Source organism: Bombus impatiens, unplaced genomic scaffold (genome assembly GCF_000188095.3).
Source record: "Bombus impatiens unplaced genomic scaffold, BIMP_2.2 scf_0264, whole genome shotgun sequence".
NCBI classification, from domain to species: domain Eukaryota; kingdom Metazoa; phylum Arthropoda; class Insecta; order Hymenoptera; family Apidae; genus Bombus; species Bombus impatiens.
In genome coordinates, this window is record NT_176683.1 from 1032120 (window position 1) to 1056836 (window position 24717).

Below are 24717 nucleotides of genomic sequence, written 5' to 3' on the forward strand. Positions count from 1 at the left end.
CGATAGGAGCAGCAGCAGCAGCAGCAACAGCAGCAGCAGCAGCAGCAGCAGCAGTATTAGCGTTAAAGTCAGAAGAAGCATCGTTAGAAGTAGCGGTAGTGTGCGCAGTAAGGAAAATATTATCAGAGGCGTCACGGCGATCGAGAAGAATAAGAGAGAAACGAAGAGCATCGGTAGATCGGCAGTCGACGTGCTGCACGAGTCGCATTTATCCGTCCGATCGTACGTAACGGCGTCGTCAAATCGGTTCGACGGCACGACGCATTCCGAATCGACGCCCACGTACCGGCCTCTAGCCGGCAAGTCGCGCGGTTCCCAGCATCGGTCTCGTCCTCGTCAGCCGCAGCCGCAGCCACCACAGCAGCCACTCTATTACCCCCCCGCATCGTGGGACACGCGCACATTACACTTCAGGAACTGTTAGCACCGATCAAAAGTGAGTATCTTCTGGAATTGAAGCACGTTAGATTGGAAATGATATACAATCAGAGTTAAAAGCGAGTATATACCATACTAAAATGAGTACAATATTAACTTGCCTGTATACGATACACTTATTTTGTACTGTTATATGTTCTTGTACTATTCGTTTGTATTAATACATACAGTGTATATGTTCTCATCGAGTTCCAATTTATGCAGAGTATGTGTAAGAGTTTTTGAATAAATTTGGCAACTTCGAGGTGTATACTCACTTTTTACAGAGTATTCACTGTTTCCGTGTTTCGATCGGTCGTAGTTTTAGTTGTACGTTGCTCTTTGTTCAGAAACCCGAACAATATTTGTAAAATAAACGATAGGCTATTAAGAGGCTCGTCACAGTCTCGTCAGTGTATGAAGTGGAATTGGTGCGCTGCTTGAGAGACTATCTCGTTCGTAATGTTTAAAGGAGCGTTCAGGGAATCAGTATTATTGTCAATATTTAAGGTTCTTAAATTATTATCGATACCCTCGACGATCAATGTCGTATGTTGTCGATACACCTTGTTGAGAATCTTAAATATTGTCAATGATATTGACTGTTTAAACGTTCTTTAGGTTGTTAATATACTTTTTTTTTTTTACCATTAGTCTATGTTATACTGTTTGGAAATCTTCCAGTAATCTTCTAAATCTTTTCACCAGAAAAAGCGATAGTTTGTATTTATAAGTTTGAAGGCATCAATTTTCTGGTGCATATTTATTAAGAATTTCCTCTTCTATTTGATTGATATGTACTCTCTTCCTTTACAATTCTCAATCCTCATCTTTCCTTTATCGTATAAGTCGAGCTTCATTCGTTTGTTGCATTTGGGGGATATGGTTTATATGACTGGAATTCATATAAATTTATTTATTTTTTCTACTGATATAACAGGAGTTAACGTTCACATAATGAGATTCAATTGGCAGGAATTCCTTTAATAATAATTACAATAAATAAATACTCGTATACAGACTACTAGAAAAAAGGGCTCCGAATTTGAAAGGTAGTTAGTACTCTTCAAACGTCCTGATAAATATATATTAAATAACTATGTATAAACAAATTTTTGTTCAGATTGTGGATTATTATAAAATGAATTGTTTTACTATTTCTTTTTTTAATGATTATACAAGATTTTCCAATCACGTAACATATTCGAATTAAAAAAAGAAAAAAATACAAGAGGCCAGTAAAATAGTCAAAACAGGATAAAAAGTTTGTGATAGTATAAAATAGTGGTAAGAAATTTCGAAAGATTTTGAAAACTGGTAAGGAACATATTAAGAGGAGCAATCGATGGTAGTTGGTAGTTGGTTCAAACTAGGTTGAATATTGAGGTATGGTACAGCTAGGATGAGAGATATTTCAGAATCTCAAGGTTGCCATCCCCATCACGTGCTAGAGGCGATTTTCTGCTCACGTTTTTGGAATTCTGTTGTGTATATTTTAGAATTCTTATCTGCCATCTTTTGTTAGCGTTTTACTTAAAATCGTAGATAATTGTATTTAGAACTGTATTTTAGTGTCTCTAAAATTGAAAAGGTGGTGGAGGAACTGGATTAATGTCCTTGAGTTACCGAAATTTTTGGCCTTGACTATACAAATGTGGAGCGTTATAATATAAGAGAGAAATGGAAATGGGACAACGTGATAGCAGCCAAGAGTAATTACGCGTTAATGCTATATAATACTATAGTACACGATTGTATACGATTGAAAAAGAAATATAGATACATTTGGTTTCGTCAAATAATAATTTAAGAACTACGAATATCGTAATGTGGAGCAAAAAGTTTAAGAAGTAAATTTTCTTATGATATTAATGTTTCTCGTCTCTGTTTTAAAATATTTTTAACGTGTATATAGAATATATCCCTCTGAGTGAAATGAGTTTATTATTATATAAAACGAACACACATAGTTGAAATGCAGAATAATAAATTGTCTTTATCTCGTTATCTCCTATGATCTGATCGTTCCAACACGATTTTGAGGACACTGAATGAGCTTGAAAGTTGACTGTTCGATAAATCTCATGCATACTTAATGAGCTTTCTATTTTCGTTTACAGGCGTCCTCAGGAACTAGATATTAGTATGTCTATTTAAGGAATTATATTGTCCATTTAAAGCGAATCTGAGACGTCACGTGAATTGATGAAACTTTACATCGAATCACAGAAATTTATTAAAATTTGTTTAATTCTCTTAATAATTTTTACATTTATAAATTAAAATACATTTTTTAAATAATATCAAAAAGCCTCAAATATAACGTATAAAGCATTATAAATTCTTGTTGTATCACTGAAACGAAGCATTCTTTAGTTGAATACGGATTTACAACCTTATATTTCCGATCTAATTCCTTATTCACAAAAGCATTCATCAGATTCAACTAGTGTTTTCGTGCTTCATTCTTGTGACTTAAACTCGGTCTTACATTGTTCATGGCTTTTCAATAATACAATGTTTAATAATTCAGTTCTACAACGGGGCTTTTCGTTTCAATGCGATAAAACTCGTGTTGGCGGTGCTCCAATTTTTAAGTGCACCAGACAAATCAGAATGTCGCGACAGATCCTCAGATCGAAAAAAGTTGGACTACTTCGTCGTGCACCGATGCCTACCATTGATAAATAATAGCTTTCCGTGCAGTTGACTGATTCGAGAAATTGTAAAAAATTTTAGTTCTACATTAAGTTCCAATTCCACAGGAATTTTGAAAGGGGGAAAGAAAATTATACGGAAGAGAAATTTTTTGGCAATTACACGGTAACCTAGCGTTGATAAATAGTACTTTTTCATATATTTAAATAGTCAATTAATTAGAAAATGTAAAAAATTCTGATCCCATATTAGACTCTAATCTTATACGAATTTTGAAATAAAGAAAGAAGACTTTTGGATATTATAGATAATATATTAATTAATATTAATAAAATATCAACGATATATAATATATAATAAATAATATCGTAGATAACATATATAGTTAGTTGTTTCACGGTTAATAAAGATTTCTTAGAGGTATAAGAGCGGATAATTCCAGTTTCATGGATAATTATGGATAATTTCAGTAAAAGAGAGCAAGGATTGAATATAAATCCAAAGTTTGAAGCGTTTTAAGTTATAAAAGAGCATACTTACATATACTCTCAATTCCTCGCATTTGAGACAATTTAACACGAAATTCTACGATATCGTAGCATCGTGAAGTTTATTACTAAGTGGTCTGAGACATAGACCTGGGTAAGAGGGTCTCGAAGTGTGCCATCCCATTATAGAAATAAGTTCAGCCTACAATTTCTTTAGAGTCGTGTATAACCCTGGCTTCGCGAATATCCATCCACTTTAAAGGAATGCCTACAAACACTTTCCATTATTGGTTTTTCCACTTACTTAGTAATTTGTTATTATCAATTTATAATTACAGCGGTACAATCTATGGTCAATTATGGTCAATAGAAGTGAATAAAAATAGAATTATTAGATTGGTTGAACTACTAGCGTCGGCCATAATAGAACTCAAAGGGAGAGAAAAAAATTTATCGACATCTCTTCGATAACTAAATTTAAGATCAATTATAGATATTTTAAAACTTTGAGAACTCTTTTCTCGTTGTAATAGGTGAAATATTGGTTACTAAAATGCAATTCTTTCTGCAAGGAAATATACCATTTTTCCAGATGAAAATAATCACGCAAGAGATAAATTTTAGGCTAATTACCGTTGGAAATACGGGGATAATTTGAATCCCGATTTAATGATAATTATATTAATTATATTTCCTTTCGCATGCCTGAAACATCCGATAGAAACTGAATATCAAAGCACAATAAACGAAAACCCCAATATTAAAACCTAAAAATTAAAAACGATATTATCTAAGACTAATGTTATTAGTATCAAAAAACGTGCAATACTCTTAGTATCAAATTAAGGATGTTATTTAACGCGTTAGGATGATTAACATCGAAGAATAATATCCTTAATGATCAAATTAAGAAAATTACTTAATACGCCAGAATGAAGAACATTATCTTACACACCTAGAATGATTAATATTAAAAAAACAGATATCTCTAATATCAAGTTAAAAACATTATCTAACTTCAGAAATAAATATTCTCAATACACCAATATAGATGAACAGTATTTTTAATAACAAATTCGCAACATTATCTGATATACTGTAATAATTAATATCAAAACAACAATATCTTATCAATGTGAAATTATTTAATGGCAGAATTATTAATGTTAAAGGACGATAATTGACAGTTACATAATTAAAAAGCTACAATTGTCGTGTCCAGGAAGGTGGCTCAGCTGTGTGCAGCTTAGACAATGTCCGAAGATTCTGACTCTGTATCAGAGGAAGAAAGAAGTTTGTTCCGTCCGTTCACGCGGGAGTCCCTGGCAGCGATCGAGGCTCGCATCGCCGAGGAACATGCCAAGCAGAAGGAGCTCGAGAAGAAGAGAGCGGAAGGCGAGGTAAGAATGCGGCCGTGTTTCCTTCAGCCTACTTTATATATGTAGAGTCGCGAGCATCGATTCGAAAGGACCGTTGCTGGCTAGAAACTAGGATTCTTTCATTTTTTTTTTTTTGTCTTTTTTTCAATATATTTTACATTTTCAATTACCAAACAATCTATACTATTCTTAAGTTTCAGTTCTATTTCCATGTTTGGCGATTTAATCGACGAACAATTTTCACGAGTGTTTCTCATCCAATGACATTTCTTTATTCACCTTTTTTTTCTATTGAGAAATTCGAATGATTTATTGACTCCTACAGTTGAATATAAGATAGTATGATTCATTCATGGATCTGTATTCTTTGGTAGAAGCAGAAATTTTAGAGAAATTTAATAGTTAATAGTTCACAGAAATTTCGTGTTGCAACAGCTTGTCTGATTTACATAGAACTGGAGGAGTTTGTATGATTCATACAATTTAACGAGAATTTTTCAACTGTTATTTTAATGGACGTGAATCATTTTCGTCGATTATTCGAGCAATCGTTCTTAGCATCCAACTCAATCTCCCATAAAACCACATGTCCCTTTTACGTGCTACCCACATACATGGCCAAAAATATGTGACCATTGACACTGTAACGTGAACGATAAATCTCTGGATATAGCGTAGGATGATGAAAATCCGATTGAAAGAAAAAGAACGACCGTGTTATATTCGGTGATTCGCGTTTCCAGTTAGACGAGTTCCAAGAAGACACATACGACCGTTCTACGTAACGTGCTTATTAACATCGATACACAGGTTGTTCTACTTTACAGATCTCTATAGCGAGACCTCGAACGTACAAGCATCGCTGTTAAGTGCGTTACTAATGATTTTCTTCACCAGTAATCACGTTTGTTTACTTAAGAACCGATTGATATCTCTTCATAGAAAAAGAAATTACATTCAAAACGATTATCAGAACGAGCATCGATAGCAACAAAGAATGTCATGAAAAATGAAAAGTAATCAGACGATAACATTTTTAATAACTTTACTTGCGTAATAAATTTTATACTCACGGGCTGGTCAACGATTTTTCAATGATGAAATATTAATCGATCTTAAATATGTTAATTAATCACGGTGTTGTCCGTGAGGCTCGATGGACGTTTACAATTATTGTTCGTCTTTTTCTGTACTTTTTTTTCTTTTTTTTTTGGACGTACCTTTATTTTGCGTAGCTGCAGTGCCGTATTTTGTGAGATCTGTTTCTTCATGTTCACAAAACCATATCTCTATCTACCTATATTATATATATACATATATAATTATACGTCAAGCTGCGGTGTTTCTACCTAATCCTCTTGTGAACAACCGATTGTCGCTACCCGTCGCGTTGATTGTTTGCTTGATTTACTGCTGAACGTAGTGAAAATACATGCCTATCCTATCGACGACTTTTGTCTGTATCTGTCTATATACGTCTATATATATAATATATATGTATGTAATATATAATCTATATATATATATATATATATATATATATATAATATATATATTAAACACGACTGTCGTCGACTAATGTATTGTTCTCTGTGTTACCAAAGATATGTTCGCGTACGAGCTCGATGTCTGCAGTGTCACTTATCTGTGCCTGTTTCTATACGTACATATACATATAAATATCGCTGTGTCGTAGTTCTCTCTCTCCCTCTATGCTCTTCGTTGTATTGTAGTATTTCCCGCCCCTTAACCGTATACTTACGTAGCCACCGTATATAGATAGTATTAATTGTGCTGGGTCTTTCACTGGTAAGTTCATTATGGAACGATCTTTTCATCAATGTACTTATCGTATCGGTGTTAATTCTCTTCCCTTTTCAAGAGATTTTATTTGTTTGTCGAGTTTTATTCGAATTTCTTCTTGATTCAGAAATTCATTTGTTTAACGAATGTATCAGTTAAATGTATTTTTCAAATTAAAGACACTTTAATCTTTTTACCAGTTTTACACGTATAGGAAATGTTAGTTAAATTACTTTTCGATTTAATGATTCGTCAATTAGAGGTACTACAATTAATTAGAAATATTAGTTAAACTTGCTTTTTCGTTCAATCTGGTTTGAACGTTGTTTATTTCGAAAAAAGATACTCATTTATACATGATGCTAAATGCGTTTTAATTTAGTTTTAGAAATTTATCGCGTGGTACAGTAATGAACTGAGAATTTTTATTCATCTCCTTATATTGTTAATCAGACACTCAGGAGTTTTATGTTTATTATTGATTTTTTTCTTCATTTGCTTTTATAATGTTTAAAGATTATGTTAATATTGTCATTACTTTTATTAGAAAGAAATCTTAAAATATCGCACGTATAGAAAATTACAGGAAAATGTATTTCTAGTCATGACGTTCTTATAAGCGCGTCTGACTATAGACGGTCTGCTTCCCCTTGCATTGTTCCACGCTCTCTCCGCTACATTCTAGTAGTGTGGGTCAATAATATCTCTCTGTATCTTGCTTAGCTTCGTATACGTGCGTTATCGTTAACATTTTTGCAATAAATTTTACTAAGTATCCTTACGTTCTATTACCCTCTATTCTATTACCAAAAATCTTTTTTATTTTTCTTCTATTAGAAAACGAAAAAGAAAAAAGGAAAGTAAACACTGATATTATGAATACATTTGAGGAAAGAATTCCGTAATAAGATTAGTGAAACGTCCTCGATATTAATCCAATTTCTCGTAGTATTATAATAACTTTATTGTCACTACGTGAAGCAAAAAAAGGGTGATTAAGTGTTTTGAAGAATTTTCGTAGAAAATGTTTTGCTAGAGAAAGTTTCTTAAAACTTATTTGGAGTCTGTTATACGATCGGAAAGACCTTAAAAATGTTCACACACGCTTACCATAGCTCTAATTACAATAACTCGTATATTTACACGAATGTGTTCGTTTATAATTAATTAGAAAATAGTCTTATATATTTTTCATATCTCATATAAAATATGGATCGCATTTCTCGATTTGAGACCTACATAGTTAAGAGTGTGAAATTCGATCTTCCCGATTAATTAACAGAACTTCTTTTCACTATCTCTTTTATATAACCCCGTAGAGTAAGACTAGAGAGGGAAAGAGAGAAGCGAGATGGTATCAATTGGTACGCTTCGATCTCTATATCCTCCTTTCTCACCTAGCTTGCCTGATCCCGCGATCCTCTCGCTTGAATATCCTTCGTATCGTATATATATGTATGATCAGATATATATATATATATATATATATATATATATATATATATATATATATATATATATATATATATATATATATATATATATATATATATATATATATATATATATATATATATATATATATATATATATATATATATATATATATATATATATATATATATATATATATATATATATATATATATATATATATATATATATATATATATATATATATATATATATATATATATATATATATATATATATATATATATATATATATATATATATATATATATATATATATATATATATATATATATATATATATATATATATATATATATATATATATATATATATATATATATATATATATATATATATATATATATATATATATATATATATATATATATATATCTGATCATACATATATATACGATACGAAGGATATTCAAGCGAGAGGATCGCGGGATCAGGCAAGCTAGGTGAGAAAGGAGGATATAGAGATCGAAGCGTACCAATTATAGATTTCAACGAATATAACTCCGCATATGAAGTTTATATACATATATCTGTCTTTATATTAATATGTATGCACACTACCGTTTGTAAGCATTGGATATTTATTTATGATGATAGAATATCGCTCAGTTATTTAATGAAGGAAGAGAAGAATTACAATTACTATCCAATAGTATAATTTTCAGTAATAAAATTGAGAAACTCCTTATAGTCAAATTATTTAATTTTCTAATTATGAATTACATAAAGATTTCTTAGAAATATATATATATATATATATATATATATATATATATATGTAGAAAGTATTGGAATTACTTCAAGCTGCGATATTTAAAATTGACACACACATTAATTAATTACGTATCTTGTTAGAAAACAATTATACTATTGCTAAATTATTTTATGGACGGCTTGAATCTATAGTCTGTCAATTCCATTAAAAGATTAACAAATACTGCTTTTAATCGTTAAGAAATTTCTAATTAATTTAGACTAAATTTGATAAAATTCAATGAAATTTTGTATTAGTATAAGGAGTGCGCTAAATTGTCCAGAGGCTTATGAACGGTAGTGTAATTTCTGTTTCGTATTCTCACTTTCTATTATATTTCTCAATCAATCCCAGCTTTATGATTCAATCCCAGTCCTCTACGTTTACGTATAATATATATTAACTGTATAGTTAACTATTACTCCTTCCGATAATCGTGTATTAGCGAGATTTAGTATTTTTTTATAGTATTTTTGTATCTTCTTTCTTATCCCAACCCTGGTTCCCCGTCACTGTAACTCTCTACATCCGTATTCTGTGTTTTTTCTCTGTGTGTAACGACTGTTTCTCCGTTTCTCCAATTTCAGGGAGGTTTTGGACGGAAGAAAAAGAAAAAAGAAGTAAGACGTTACGTCACGCTAAGTAATAACTGCACACACATACACCACACACCAACAAACACATGCACGTACACACCTATACAAGTATTCTCTTTTCGTTCCAACTTTCTATACACCTCATGATCATGGCTACGATTAGTGTACATACACACATATATTGTATATAAGGTGAAGTTGGAAATATTGTGCAAAAGATGATTCTTTGTACAAAATTAAGTCAAAAATGGGGACCAACATTTTTTTTGGACATTTAGATTTGGAGGAAAGCAATTTTGAAAACTCATGCATCTATACAGTTAACAATTATCGTTATTTCAATGGGAATTTGGAATAGGACAGTTTTTTGAAAAATATTTCACGCGTGTTTCTTTTTATTAGAGATTTTCCATACTGAAGAAGCGAAAATTGCTCTGATCTTTAATATATAGATAACGTATTTGTGTCAATAGCTCGGCAACTATTGCAAATCACGACAATAAATGGACGAGCTTAATATTTTTAGAGGTTGAATTGGAACACGTAAGCAAATTAGAAAAGGTCCATTTGTTTAAATGTCATATTGAAGCTTATTTATAGAACTCTCAATCGTATCGTTGATGAAATTTTCCTTTGCACTCTTCTGCATCTAATAACACGTAAAAGTCATGTAAAACCATACTATGAACGTATATATCTACGAATACGTAACAACGAGTTTCCAATATGAATTTCCTGAAAAAACTAAACTTCTGCCAAAAAAATGTTCTACATTTTGAATCTGTTATTGCACGTAGAATCATCTGGTGTCAGTTCGTACATAGCTTTGACCTCACCCTATATACACACGTGGCCCACAAAACGCATCCTATTTATACGTGAACGAACAATACGCCGTGACATTACACAATTTCTACTTTGCATTGGTCGAAACGACCATTCGATTGGCCACACACACTTCTGTCACTCACTTGCCCGATGGTGCGCAACGTCCACCCACCGAGACACCTAATTTTCACCCAGTGCCACGGTGTACATCGATTCCCTTGCGTTTGTTTCGTTGCCACGTGTCGATATATTCGCCAGATTATTCCTGACAAGTCGTTGACTGGAGTTTTCTAATTAATAACACGGGATAGCTTTCCAGCTGTGTCTCATTTAGACAACAGTTCTCGCTTATTTCGTATCGACACTTGTATCGATTTAATCTCGTGTTTGAGAAGCGTCAGCTTTTTTTGGAAGTATCGTCCAGTTCATTTGTTTGGTCTCTCGTGCTGGTACGTAGTAATTTGTGTTGCGATGAAAGTGATTTTCATGAGTTTATGCATTCATTGGAAATACAATAACATTGCACAGAATGTATATAATATACGAAAATATATAATACATATTTAGCAGGTAAAGGAAATCTCGGTTGAGATCCCATTTCTATGTCTGTGTGTATAAAAATCCACAGTCTAATGATTACATCGCGGATATGTTTATACAAATGTTTATATAAATTCATATTCTGTATGAATTTGCTCTCTAATAACGTTAAGTATTGTTCCACCGTGTATTTCTTAATATTAAATAATTAAATAATTTCTATAAGTTTTAAACGGTTCTTCTTACGTCTTTATGAGATATAATCCTTCTCGTTTACATCGAGAAAAATTCTTACTTAAAAAATTGACCATTTGTATCACTTGAAAATTTTTGTTCGTTTATCAATATACCTAGCAATTTCCAAAAATCATTCGAGACATCACTTTCACCGCAACGTCCTCACACGTACACGGCTTTTTTTCTTGTCAAATTGTGTCGATTTGTGAACCTATTATCGCTTGTTGCGTTGTTATGTAATTAAAGATCGTCGTTGCTACACAAATACCATTTATCAATTAATCGAGAAAGATCTCTGTCGAGGCTACATCGTGGTCACAGAGGAACACGTATCACACTCATATGTGTATATACATGTATCATACATAAGTTGTATCACGCTGGACACACCATTTGTCAAAGAAACAACGCGCTTCTTGTGTACTGCTATGACACACGCTATTTCGCGAGTTGTGCTCGCAACGTCTTGCAACAAAAACGAAACGAGCCCTGCCTGTGCTTCGATTCTGTCACAGTCTGCTCAAAGATTGCTCGATCTTTAACATCGACGATATTTGAGTTTAAGAACGTTCGTTACGTGTTTTTAATAGAAAGAGAACGTCGAGAATAAAAGTTTCGTTCACTGGGTCAGGTAAATATGGAGATTTCCATGATATTTCAGCGAATACACCGGTCAAACGTGATCATAACGAGTTGTTCGCGTTCGTTTGGTGGCACGATTCTGTACACACGCATTTCGAACGGGCTTTTTGCTAAGAACTACGCATAATTATACACGGTACTTGACGTGACAAGTTGGACGAGTCGCGGTTATTAAGCGCTCGTAGGGAACTATTTGCGGAATGAAAAGTTGAAAGAAATGAAAAGGGATCGATATTGAGACAAAGATTAATTAAAAGATACTATTAAATTCTGTATAGTAACATCTTTTATACTATCTAATTGCAAATAATATAGCAGTAAATATAATATTTTATTTTTATCAAAGATAAGCAAAACTCATAAAAATTCGATAACTAAACAACTTCTTCGTGTAAAAATCAATGTTTAACGATAAAATACTCCGATGTACGATTAAAAACGAACTTCGTCAAAATTCAATAACACCAGATAAAAAGTAAATTTCAATTCTATTCTACATCTAAATGGAAAAGATAAACGAAGAAAAAAAAATTCACTGTAGCTCCAGTTATAGCGTGTATTTTTCGTAATGAAGCAAGCACGATACGTCATTAAAGACAAATATATTCAGAAAAATCCGTCGCGGACACGACATTCGAAGAATGAAGAACGTGAACGCGAGAAGCTCGCAGAGTCCGACTTGTTTTTCTCGTCAAGTGCTGCACGTCTGGTTTAGAGCTCGCAGTCGCCTGGAAACGCTTCTATAGATCGTATGCCGTATATCCGCAATGCTTGGAGCTGACATTCTTTGTACGTAATCCTTTTTCTTTTTTATTCATTAAATTGCGCGCTTCGATAGTAGCAGCATAAGCGCGTGCAAGCGAATTCGCAGATGATCGCAGTGGCGTGGTCATTCTCCTGGAATCGTATTGATTTATCGTTGATACGTCGCAATACAGTCATCAGGCGAGACGATGATCTCTCCTATCGAAGAACATTGATCGCGGCCGATTTTCATCCGCGGAATTTTTCCGATTCCTCCATACAGAGAAAGTCAAAATATCGCGTCTCCGATATGTTTGATTTTCGAGATGATTGAAACTTTTGACGGAAAGCTTCGAAAGATAAATCTCGTGATCGTTCATCGAACGAAATTCTTTCTCCCGATTTTTCTTTCCTCTATTCTCGGTTTTGTTCTTTGTTACAAAGATGAGTATTCGTTTAAGTGGTTCGAGAAGTTGATTAATTGTCGCGAAACTAGAATTGATACGAAAAACAGAAGATAACAATGGAATTGACATCGAAATAAGCGAGTATGATTGAGATTTTAGAAACGTTTTCATTGAAGGTAGCGTCGTATTGTTTTCAGTATGCGCAGGTTTTAGAGGTCGTGAGAGATCGATTTTTAATCTACTAAGGGCCAACGTCGACGAAACGCTTCCTTTGGGATTTCTTTTTCGGCAAATTTACATTATTGATTCCAAAGGATATCGTTGGTTATTTTATACCTACTTAAATTTACGTAGATTGTACAATTTCATAAAGTTCGACGAATCTTTACAGAACTACTTCAATTTATAGTGCCACGATAAATCAGTATTTCGCCGATTCATGGAAATTTTAACTTACAACACTATAATAAATTATTGTTTCTTTAAATAACGAACATTTCCGTTGTGTATCTAATTTGTCCAATATATGTTTCTCTAAAGAATCTCTAATATCTTGATAAAAGAATGTGTAAATTACTTGTACACGTTATTTTATCACGTGGTACTTAATGGGTATTCTCAAAGCAACTCGCCATGTTTTCATTCAACTTCTCGAACAACAAAGCAAGAGGAAAGAAAACAGAGGGAAGAAGAAAGAAAGGAAAAAAGAAAAGAAGATCAATGAGGAACGTGTTTTGCTGCACCGTGTGTTCTGCTCTGGCCGTGAAGTTCAGCTTGAATATTCATCAACAGACACTTCTCGCTTGTGTAAATTAGATTTGGGTAGATCTTTATACATATATATTTAACAACCTTAGTATATAGTTGGTTATTAGTAGTAGGTTCGTGTATGTGCATCTATAATAGCTTCAGAGGATACTATTATCTATTGGAATTTTTATAAAATGCTTTCCAGATAATCCAGCTAGATTAGGTCACGATCTAATTAATTTTCAATCGATTTTTACAAAAGCCGTGGCATAAAATTTTCAGCAGACCACTGACATCGAAAGAATTTTTATTCTTTGGCTTTGTATAAATGTTTCGTTTGATCGATACGTTTAAAGATTAAAATGTCTTCGCGGAACACCGTTCAGTATCAAAACATCGATACGTAGAAAAAGGATTACACTGGTGGTGAATATACATTTTTCACATTTCTTTCTTCGTGGTGCTAATTATTATCGCCAGCTGAAGGTTGCTGGTCACGCGCTGGTAGTTAACACTAAAACCCTAAACGCTGTCATTTTGATGTCTTCTTCTTCGTTATTTTAGTATCCTTATTCATAGAACTCTCTGATGATCTTTTATATATTTTTAAATATATAAAATTTTGAATACTCTACAAACAAAATTATCCAGTTGTAGATCTTTTTTTAAGCAATCAAAAATCGATCGTACGTGAATTTAAATTTCTACTAAGTATGGTAGAACATAAATTGAAGAGAATGTTCATGTTCTCTTAAAATCTCCATTTTATTTCATTCTGTCCATGTATCTTATTAACACGATCGATAATTCTTCCATAGAGTAATTAAGAAGTATTTAGTAATGTTAAAAGAAAAAAAAAAAAAGAAAGAAAGAAAGAAAGGAAGAAGTATAAAACGAAGAAAATCGTACACGATCAAAGTGGCGTTCAACGAGTATCTGTGAAATTCCCGGGGTTCTAGTGTTAATGAAACGAGAAAAGAAAAGAACCAACGTTAAAGGCAGGTGGGCATACTTCGAATTTCTAATAATCGCTCGGCAGAAAATTCGCGGAGAGAGAGCGGAAACGAGCAGATCACGTGGACCTTACTCAGGTTCGTATGTTCACGACCCGCTTTTAGCACCAATTTCGTACTGTACACACGTATATGTATATAACATGTACATATAGCCGCCTTCTATACGACTAGTTGCCATAGCTGCTTTTCAGACTAGACGCGGAATAGATGTTCCCGATGCTTCCAAAGTAGGAGAGAGAAAAAAAAAAGGAAAGAAAGGAGAAGAAGAGGGGGGAGAAATGTGGGGCAGCGTCGCACTATCGGTAAAATACACGTAGTACGTGCAAAAACGAAAACCATCTCCGTAATATTCGTGGCGAGTACCATGAATATTTTATACTTTCGAACGTGCAGCATAATGAAACTTGCTACGTACTTCCTGATAATTATTTAATATTTTAAATTGAAAGGGATATTTTTTGTATAACTTGGAGTATCACAGAGCAAACTTGGTAAGCTGCGCGGTGGTTGTTTAATATTTCAGCCGGAAATTGGCACGTGTACGTTCGAGTAACATTATCGAAGTTCGAGAAGCACGTGACGACTATTTAATTAATATTTAATAGCAGAGAATATTTAATACGTTGGAGACCGATGACACTGGATATAAACCGTTTGACACTTCGAGTTAACGATGGATAACGTCAACTTTATCGGGCAAATTGGAATTTTCAATTAAAATCATCTCCTTGCGACTAAGATTTTATTTAATGGATTAATTGGCTAATTTATGTTCTATATTGTATGAATTATTTTGTTTCGTAAGACCTTTTCGTAAAAACTGTTCGTATCTTACCTGTACGGCATAGAGATTTATATAAAACAATTAAGACAACGATTAGGACAGAAATTAAGTAATCGTAACAGTTTTGAATTTTGTTGCTTCCCCTAAATTGTATTATCACGATTATAAAATCATAGCTACATTCTAATTATTTCATTTCTATGTAAAAACATTTTCTGATTCGTATTGAACAGATTGTTCTATTCTAATACTCGAACGTATTAAAAATTGCCTCTGCCAATAATCAATGACGCTAATGCGGTAATGAAAGGTGCAACATGCGACGGATTTCACGGAGTTGGTTATATCCTCGGATCAGCATCTAAGAAATGGCGATAACTTTGATCCAGAAACGCCTGCCAAACGAAGCTCGGGACGTTCTTTTGCGATGCATAATAAGCTGTGGAACGATTAGGAACGCGTAGAGCTGATCTAGAAGCGGGTTATGAATAACACCGGTGCACACATAGCGGACAAGTATATATACAAAATGAATATTTCCAATAGATGAATAAATAATCACAAGACAATTCTCTGTTTCTAATCTTTGCATAAATATACATAAACACTATATCAAGTTGTACATTTCGTACGGTTAAACTCTCTCTATATATATGTGTATATCTTGGAAATATTTATTTCATTAATCACCCTCGATGATATCTCGTTAATATCATTTTTTTCTCTTTTTTTTCAATACAAATCTATATCCTCGTGCAAATAATAATACGTAGCGGGGGTGTAATTATTTATTTTCTTTTACCTGTATATAATTTCTAGCACGTCTATACGAAAGAAAAGATTATGGCAATGATGATTCGATGCAAGACGACAAGCAAGACGGAGTCATATGAGAGAGACAGTGGTGTTTAGATGTGTTTCGTTCGCAGGTTCGGTATGACGACGAGGACGAGGACGAGGGTCCTCAGCCGGATCAGATGCTCGAGCAAGGAGCACCGATTCCGGTCCGACTGCACAACGAATTTCCACCCGAGTTGGCCTCCACACCTCTCGAGGATATCGATAGCTTCTATCATAACCAAAGGGTATCGATATTTTATTACGAAACCGGAAAAGATAGAATCGTATCAATTTTACGAACGAGAGATGTCCTTATCGAATATTATCTTCTATGTATTGCATGGAAGGTTTTAGTTATTTTGTAAGAACGTCCTGCACCATTTTCTAATAATTACGTGTTTCTTCTCTAATGTTAAAATTGAATGTCCCTTATGCGGAATATTGTTTGTTAAAATCATATTTAGAACAGGAAGAAATTTGCGTTTGACGAAGGAAATTTTTCATAAAATCCAGGATCTATTTTGCGATTTAATGTACTGTTTAAAATATCCATCATGATCGCTCCCAATTGAATCCTAATCTTGTGTAACTCGCTAAAGTTAGTTGTAAGTTATTAATTAAATTAAGTTGTTCAACAGAGGTTTTAATATCTCGTTTGAAAAATTCGAATTTTGACAAGATACAAGAAAGGAAGTTCTTCCTGCTACTTGTATCCTTCTTCGTTCAATGTAGAATATTTATTCGTTATTTCGCAATAATCTGTACGATGTACCTCTATTTGAGAAACAAGAACGCGAAGAATCTCAAATATTTCAACGCATTTTAAAAATGAGAAACAAAAGCCAGATAAAAGAGGTTTTAACTAAAAACAGCAACTCTTTGCGTATGCTAATGAAAACAATTTTTATCGTTGTATGCACTGTGTAACGATCGCTAATGGGTCTATTTATTTTTGCTATTTTCCTACTGTAATATCCTTTGTTTTGTTATCTTTCCGACCAGACCTTCGTCGTCATCAGCAAGGGAAAGGACATATTCAGGTTCTCAGCGACAGATGCGATGTGGATCCTCGACCCGTTCAACCCAATACGACGTGTGGCCATTTACATATTGGTTCACCCACTGTTCTCCCTCTTCATTATCACTACAATATTGGTTAACTGCATACTCATGATCATGCCCACTACGCCCACCATCGAGTCTACGGAGTGAGTATCGTTCGTTTTTCTCGCCCTCGATCTAGTGAAACAATGGCGAGAACATAATTTACATTTTGCCTACGTTCTCCTTTTTTGTCTTTTATTTTACGCGTGTAACGGCTGCAACATGTGCACGAGTATCGGTCTTTGCGAAAGTCTCTACTTCGTCTTCTCTTTGCGAGCGACGAAAATTATTGTTTATCGTATTCGACTTTGAAAGTCTCAAATTTTTCCATGTAAATTTCATAAATCGAGCGTTTCATATTTTTCTTTACGAATTTAAGGAATCTAAGGTTTTCAGCTTCTTCTTTGCAAACTTAAAAGGCTGTCAGTTTCGAAACTTTATCGTATGTTTCAGAAATTGAAAGTTTCAAACTTTACCTGGCAAGCTTCAAGAATCGGAAGTTTAAAATTTTTCTTTGTAATCTTTCAAGATTAAAGGCTGCCTATTCGTGGTGACTAATATGTACCTTTTTCTAGTAGCAAGAATTAAAAACTGATCTCTTCGTGGAAATTGAAATTCCTTTTGTTAACTATCGATTAACTGACCGGTTACCGAGCTCTACTATTTTGGAGTATTGCATCTTGAAGTTATGTTATTTATTAAAGAAGATCGACATTCGTGCGCTGATTTGAATATTCCAAGTCTTCGATTTTGTATGATTCTTGAGTGGATGGAAGCGAATCAGTAAAAGATGTAGGAACAGGAGTTCTGTATTTTATTTGAACAATCTTATTGTACCTTCGAATCTTTAAACACTATGACTGTTTGAATAATTTCACAATTATCTTCGAGATGAAACTCGTGTAAAGCGATTAAATGACGCAAGTGTCGGAAGTGTCGGAAATTACAATCAATTTTTTACTTACATTTTTGTTAACTTTATCGGACAATTATATATTTACGCTTGCTCTGCAGTGATTGTGAATCAATGTAGCTTAGCGTGCTTACGAGCCTAAGCCGGAGATGAGTCGATTTAAATCTCGTACAATTCTATTTTGCTCCTTCTCAATCATTCTTTTTTTTTTTTACAACTTCTCATTTCTAAAATTTTTTCTTCTTTTCTCTCTTTTTTTTTTTTACTCGATAAATAAGATATTCGTTGAATCAAATTTTAACTACGAGTCATCGAAAGCTTAGGGCGAGTACACGTTGCTCAAAGTCTATCTAGATATTTCAAGCAATGTTCTACGTGTTATAGCTCTAAATATATGAGTAGACACTGTGATAAATATGTATAACCGTTGGTAAGTTTTGTTCTAGTCTCTCTAGAAGTAGCTTAGAGACGTGCGCGACCTGTGCGACCAATAAAACTACAATGCAATTAGACTGCGGATGTTTGTGCAATTATTAATTAACATATCTTCTATAAAATTGCTCCCAAATGTTAGTATATCGTGTCTTCTTAACAGAGACGCGTACTTTTTAAGGAAAATGTGACTGTGTAATGAAATTCTTTTACGATTAACAGAAAAATAATTCTTTTCGCAATAAATAAATGTAAATCACTGTTTAAGTTTCGTTCGCTAAACTATAAATTTGTATAAATATCCGTGATCTAAGTACAAAAGGAAAAGAACAAAGTAGAAAAGAGGAAATAAAAGAAACAGAGAAACCGTATCGAACGAAACATCTGCCTTGTGTGAACGTTTCGTTCGTTGGATGGAAGAAAAAAATTGTTCGCTCGGGTCCTGCTCGACGATAGCTGACTTGTCTACGGCGATTTGTAATCGATTAGACGCCGATAGATAGCGATCGGATGCTATCGCTTAGTTTAGCAAAGACTCGTGTGTGTGTGAGCGCGCGCGCCAAAGAAAAAGAAAATCGCATTTAAAAGCTGAGTGGTGTGTTTGTTGTTTTCAGAGTGATATTTACGGGCATCTACACATTTGAGTCCGCCGTTAAGGTGATGGCGAGGGGTTTCATTCTGCAGCCTTTTACCTATCTTAGAGATGCATGGAATTGGCTCGACTTCGTAGTTATAGCTTTAGCGTGAGTAGTTAAAAACTTATTTTTTAACTAAAAAAAAAAAAACAAAAAAAAAAGAAAAGAAAGGAACGAGAAATGGAAAAACAAACGAAAAGAGACGAACGAGCAAACGAAAACCGAGAGGACCATACAGGCAGAGAAATGATGTAAAGAAAAACGAAGGAAAAGAGAGAATACCATAAAAAAAACGGTAGAGTACAGCGTGTGACGAAAGAGAATATCACGAGACTTGTACAAATTTGAATTTACCTTAAGAAATTAATATTTTGCAAGTAATTGAAGCAACGATAATCGAAAGAAAGGAAAGTATTTTTATACTTGTATAATAATTTAATTTTTTCGATTTAAATATATTCCATCTTTTCAATCAGACAAAAAGGAATAAGAAGTAGAAAAAAGAGAAGAACGATAAAGAAGTACGAATATAGGATAACTCTACTTAGGCTTAACGAAAGCAGAATCTGTGACGTTAATGAAAAAGAGGATAAAACATTGAGCACAGATTGGCCGCGTTGTAATAATCGACGCGTCGATTCGAATCGAAGAAGAGAAAAGTCGTGAAATCGATATGTCGTCCGGTGGTAAGATCTGTTGGGTCTCGTGAAAGCGTGAGTTCTTCCCTTTCTTCAATCTCGATTGATTCTCGGAAAAGTTCACGGCGGAAGTTACGAGACAAATCTGATTTTCTTCACCGATGAAAGAATCCATTCTGAGCAATCTACGTTTAGAATCGAATTATTTAAAAAACCAAAAGAAACTTAACGATGTGGAGATAGCGAAGTGTAATTCACGCTTTTCCCGGTGAATCATTCACGAATCTACCTGACACTGTTAACGATGTCTCTTGCTAATTTCCATAAATGATTTAGTCATAGATTGTTCATTATTTCTTCGGTCTTCTATCGTCGTGTAATTATGAAAAATATTTTTAATGTTTTACTTTAATCGTTACGTTGCAAATATTTTTCGTATTCTGAATATTTTCACGCCGACTATTAACAATATTTTATGTCGATCACCGAAGCTATGTCGTGAGAATAATAATAAAAATAATAAAAATATTGCTACGTAGAAATGTTTTATAGCAGGCTTTGTTTCGAACAGCCTGAGAGACACTTTGTGTTTTTTTCCTGTGTCCCTTAGTTCCACGGGTAGATTCGTATAACACGATGACGATGATCTTAGCCGTGCCGCGTCGACAGGACCGATTTTGAATGAATCACGTCGTCGACGTCCGTACGACCAGAGTTGGTGCAGTGAAGCGTTTATCCACGAGAACGCTAATTAGTATACAAGATTAGAATGTGTTCAGGTTATTAAACGTAGATCTTATTTATCTATACAATACATATACGTATATAAAATACATAATATTTATTTGCTAGATACCTTGGGTAACGCTATCTGTTTGAAACAAAAATAAAAAAAAGAAAAAAAAGAAAGAAGAAACAGATTTGTGTAGCGAGACGAATCTTAACTCTTCAAACTCTCTTTTATCACACTTACACACACGTACTTCTATACAATATATTACATACAAAATATATACTATATGTATATACCTACTGATACATGATATATACATATATTATACAATATTATGTATTAACACGTATTGTTACACAATTACATCGAATATACATATAATAGATAATGAATTAGTTTACTTAGATAGGGATTAGAGATTTTTTATTATTACATTATCATCATTATCATTATTATTATTATTATTATGTCTAGTTACCACAATCAGAGTATTTATTGATTAATTTATTTATTTATTTATTATCATCGTAATTGTTGATTAGAATAGCGTAATTATATCTATACTATATATATATATATATAAACGTCGATTCGATCTAATCCATTTATTATTAATTGTCGTAGATTTAGTACATTATTATTATTATTATTATTATTATTATTATATATATGTGTGTGTGTATATATACATATATATACATCGTATTATATCACATATACATATATATTACGTAATTGTTGATAGATGGACAAATTACGTGTATCTTACAACATTAACGAGTATCCGTTTGCGACTCGGCATCACGAGAACGATATCACTCTCATGCTCCATTCACATTAATTAAACTAGAATTTAATCCTGTCATTATTATTACTACTACTACTACTACTACTACTACTACTACTACTACTACTACTACTACTACTACTACTACTACTACTACTACTACTACTACTACTACTACTACTACTACTACTACTACTACTTTACTACTACTACTACTACTACTATACTACTATTACTACTACTACTACTACTACTATTATTATTATTATTATCATCATTATTATTATTATTATTATTACTACTATTACCATCACTGTAACAAGAGAACAAAAGAGAAAAGTAACGACAGTAAAAAAAGAGGAGGAGAAGAACGTGATTTACAATTACATTCCCGTGATACCGTGGCATATCGAGCAACATCGAGTGCATGCAGTAATAGCTACCTGTAAAATATATATAAAATATATATTAACGTATATATTTTATATATATATACCTTTATTTTTATTATTATTATTATTATTATTATTATTATACAAGCAGTTTTCAAAGCAGACGTTTTTTGGTAGGCAATAGAAAAATCTGGTAGCGAGTAATCGTTTGAGTATTATATTTAACTTTTTTACTTATTCTCTTCGATTCTTTCTCTCTCTGTCTCTCTCTCTCTCTCTCTTTCTCTCTCTCTCTCTCTCTTTCTATCTCTGTTTTTTTTCTATAAAATCGTTTTGTTTTTTTGTTTGTATCACTGTAATGTGTGTGATGTTCGGGTGTATTGCAGTTATGTGACGATGGGCATAGATCTAGGCAACCTTGCCGCTCTCAGGACATTTCGAGTCCTCCGAGCCTTGAAGACTGTCGCTATTGTACCAGGTATGCTTAGAGAAATAGATCAATTGGGTGTAGTCGCAGATTATTAGAGACTATTTCATTTTTATAGACACACTTTTGCCGCGGCTCGCTGTTTACACACACATTCTCTCGCATCATCACCGACAACGCCTATTCTCTGTTAATAATATCAAATCTCTCTATTTCAAACTCTATCCTTTATCAAAATGCTACCCTATACCTTCATATAATACCATTTCGTGTGCCACATTTTTTTGCTCGCCAGCCCCCTCCATCTTTTACTCGACTATCGGTTCAGTGATCATTTTTACCAAATTGAACGTTCGTCTAAGGATCGAACTTTTCCAATGTTGATCACTGAAAACAAAAAAAAAAAAAAAATAAGTCCCTTATGATTTTTTGCCAGCCACCTATTTCGTCCTTCGTCCCTCGTCTCCCTCCATCGATGTTTCTCCTTTTAATAAAATAGAGAAAAAAAAGAATCTCCTTCCATCTGTTTTTTTCAGTCAGTTCATCATCTCTCTTTTTCTCTCTTTCCACACGCTGAAACGAAAAGCGGTGTATTCTTTATTAAGATAAAAAAAAAAAAAAAGAAAAAGAGAAAAGAAAAAGAACACATACGTAAGAAAGTTTACGTCCACGCCCGCCACTTGAACGTCGTCGTCGTCGAAAGTGTCGCTTATTTACTGACAAATCCATCTGGTTCCCTTTTTTTTTGTTTCGCTCGCCAGGTCTGAAAACCATTGTCGGCGCTGTGATAGAATCCGTGAAGAACCTGCGCGATGTGATAATCCTGACGATGTTCTCTCTTTCCGTCTTTGCGTTGATGGGCCTCCAGATTTACATGGGGGTGCTCACGCAAAAGTGTATAAAGAACTTTCCCGAGGACGGCTCCTGGGGCAATCTCACCGATGAAAACTGGGAGCGATTCGTTAGCAATGAAAGTACGTAATTCATTTCATGTTGATTGCGTGCACAGTTTGATATATTACAAGATTCAAAAGTTAGAGATTGATAGGTGTTTCAATGGAAGTATAATAATTTTCGGAGTTTTTCTTCAATTATTGGGTAGTTTATTATAGCGATCATTGGGTAGTTTATTATATCTACGCTATCGAGGATAATATTAAAACACTGAAATAATAACGAGATGATTTAACATAATCGAGATAATCTTTATCGATATAATATTTTTGGATCGTTTTCTTTGAGGATATCTTTTTACTTTTTGACAATTACTTTTTACACTGTATGCATAATATTCGTAAGTTTTCAATGTTTCGTGAAACTTTTCTTTACTATTAGGCTCCATGGAAGCATGAATAATTCTCCAAAGAGTTTTTCTTCAGCCATTCAGAGTCGTTCGAACGTTTCGTCTGAAATTTTGTCTAAATAAAAACTAAAGTCCTAAATAATTCTGCATATGGTGAAGTTCATGAACTCTAATTAATCTTGTTTGTTATTTCATTTAGCTAATTGGTACGTGGACGAGGCGAAAAACATGCCTTTGTGTGGAAATTCATCTGGAGCAGGGTAATTTAACCATTTTTTTCTAATTCCTACATTATCGTACATCATTTATTGTACGTTACCAAATTTAATGAATATAATTTGTTGAATGTAGGCAGTGCCTTCCTGGCTACACGTGTTTACAAGGATACGGTGAAAATCCGAATTATGGTTACACGAGTTTCGACACCTTTGGCTGGGCTCTACTCTCCGCTTTTCGTTTGATGACGCAAGATTATTGGGAAAATCTGTATCAACTGGTTCTTAGATCGGCCGGTCCATGGCATATGTTGTTCTTTATCGTGATCATTTTCCTCGGCTCCTTTTATCTGGTTAACTTAATCCTCGCTATTGTCGCGATGTCTTATGACGAGTTGCAAAAGAAAGCTGAAGAAGAGGAAGCTGCCGAGGAAGAAGCCATAAGAGTACGTATCCCTAAGAAAACTATGACTTTGTAAGCGAACAATTTATTTTTGAGATAAAAATCGACTGTTATCGACTATTGGGTCAACTCTATTTTCTAACATAAGTACTCGATCAATATACAGTTCTCAAAAAATAAATGATTCACTCTTGTAAGTTGGTTTATCAGAACAATTTCTGAACTATAATTAATAAATCTACTTGCAAAAATCGATGGAACTATAAATTTTACGTATTTGCATTGTAACAGGAAGCCGAGGAAGCAGCTCTAGCGAAAGAGAATAAGCTGGCGGCGCAGGCGGCGGCTCGGGAGGCGG

The 24717-nt window shown here is 33.6% G+C and overlaps 1 protein-coding gene across 2 annotated transcripts in view; it reads left to right on the plus strand.

Moving 5' to 3' along the window:
• The window catches only part of LOC100749760 (sodium channel protein para), a 71628-nt gene that overhangs the window by 13025 nt on the left and 33886 nt on the right, over window positions 1-24717 (plus strand). Inside the window, exons 3-12 of one of the 2 annotated variants that reach the window (XM_024367078.2) lie at window positions 4786-4963; window positions 9581-9613; window positions 16467-16622; window positions 17380-17585; window positions 19441-19569; window positions 22398-22489; window positions 23200-23412; window positions 23941-24001; window positions 24093-24402; window positions 24651-24715. In XM_024367078.2, the coding sequence (XP_024222846.1) occupies window positions 4817-4963; window positions 9581-9613; window positions 16467-16622; window positions 17380-17585; window positions 19441-19569; window positions 22398-22489; window positions 23200-23412; window positions 23941-24001; window positions 24093-24402; window positions 24651-24715 (1412 nt within the window). In that variant the 5' untranslated portion in view covers window positions 4786-4816. Of the gene's footprint in view, window positions 1-4785; window positions 4964-9580; window positions 9614-16466; window positions 16623-17379; window positions 17586-19440; window positions 19570-22397; window positions 22490-23199; window positions 23413-23940; window positions 24002-24092; window positions 24403-24650; window positions 24716-24717 lie in introns of those variants that run through there. The other variant, XR_004461565.1, reaches the window with a different exon arrangement.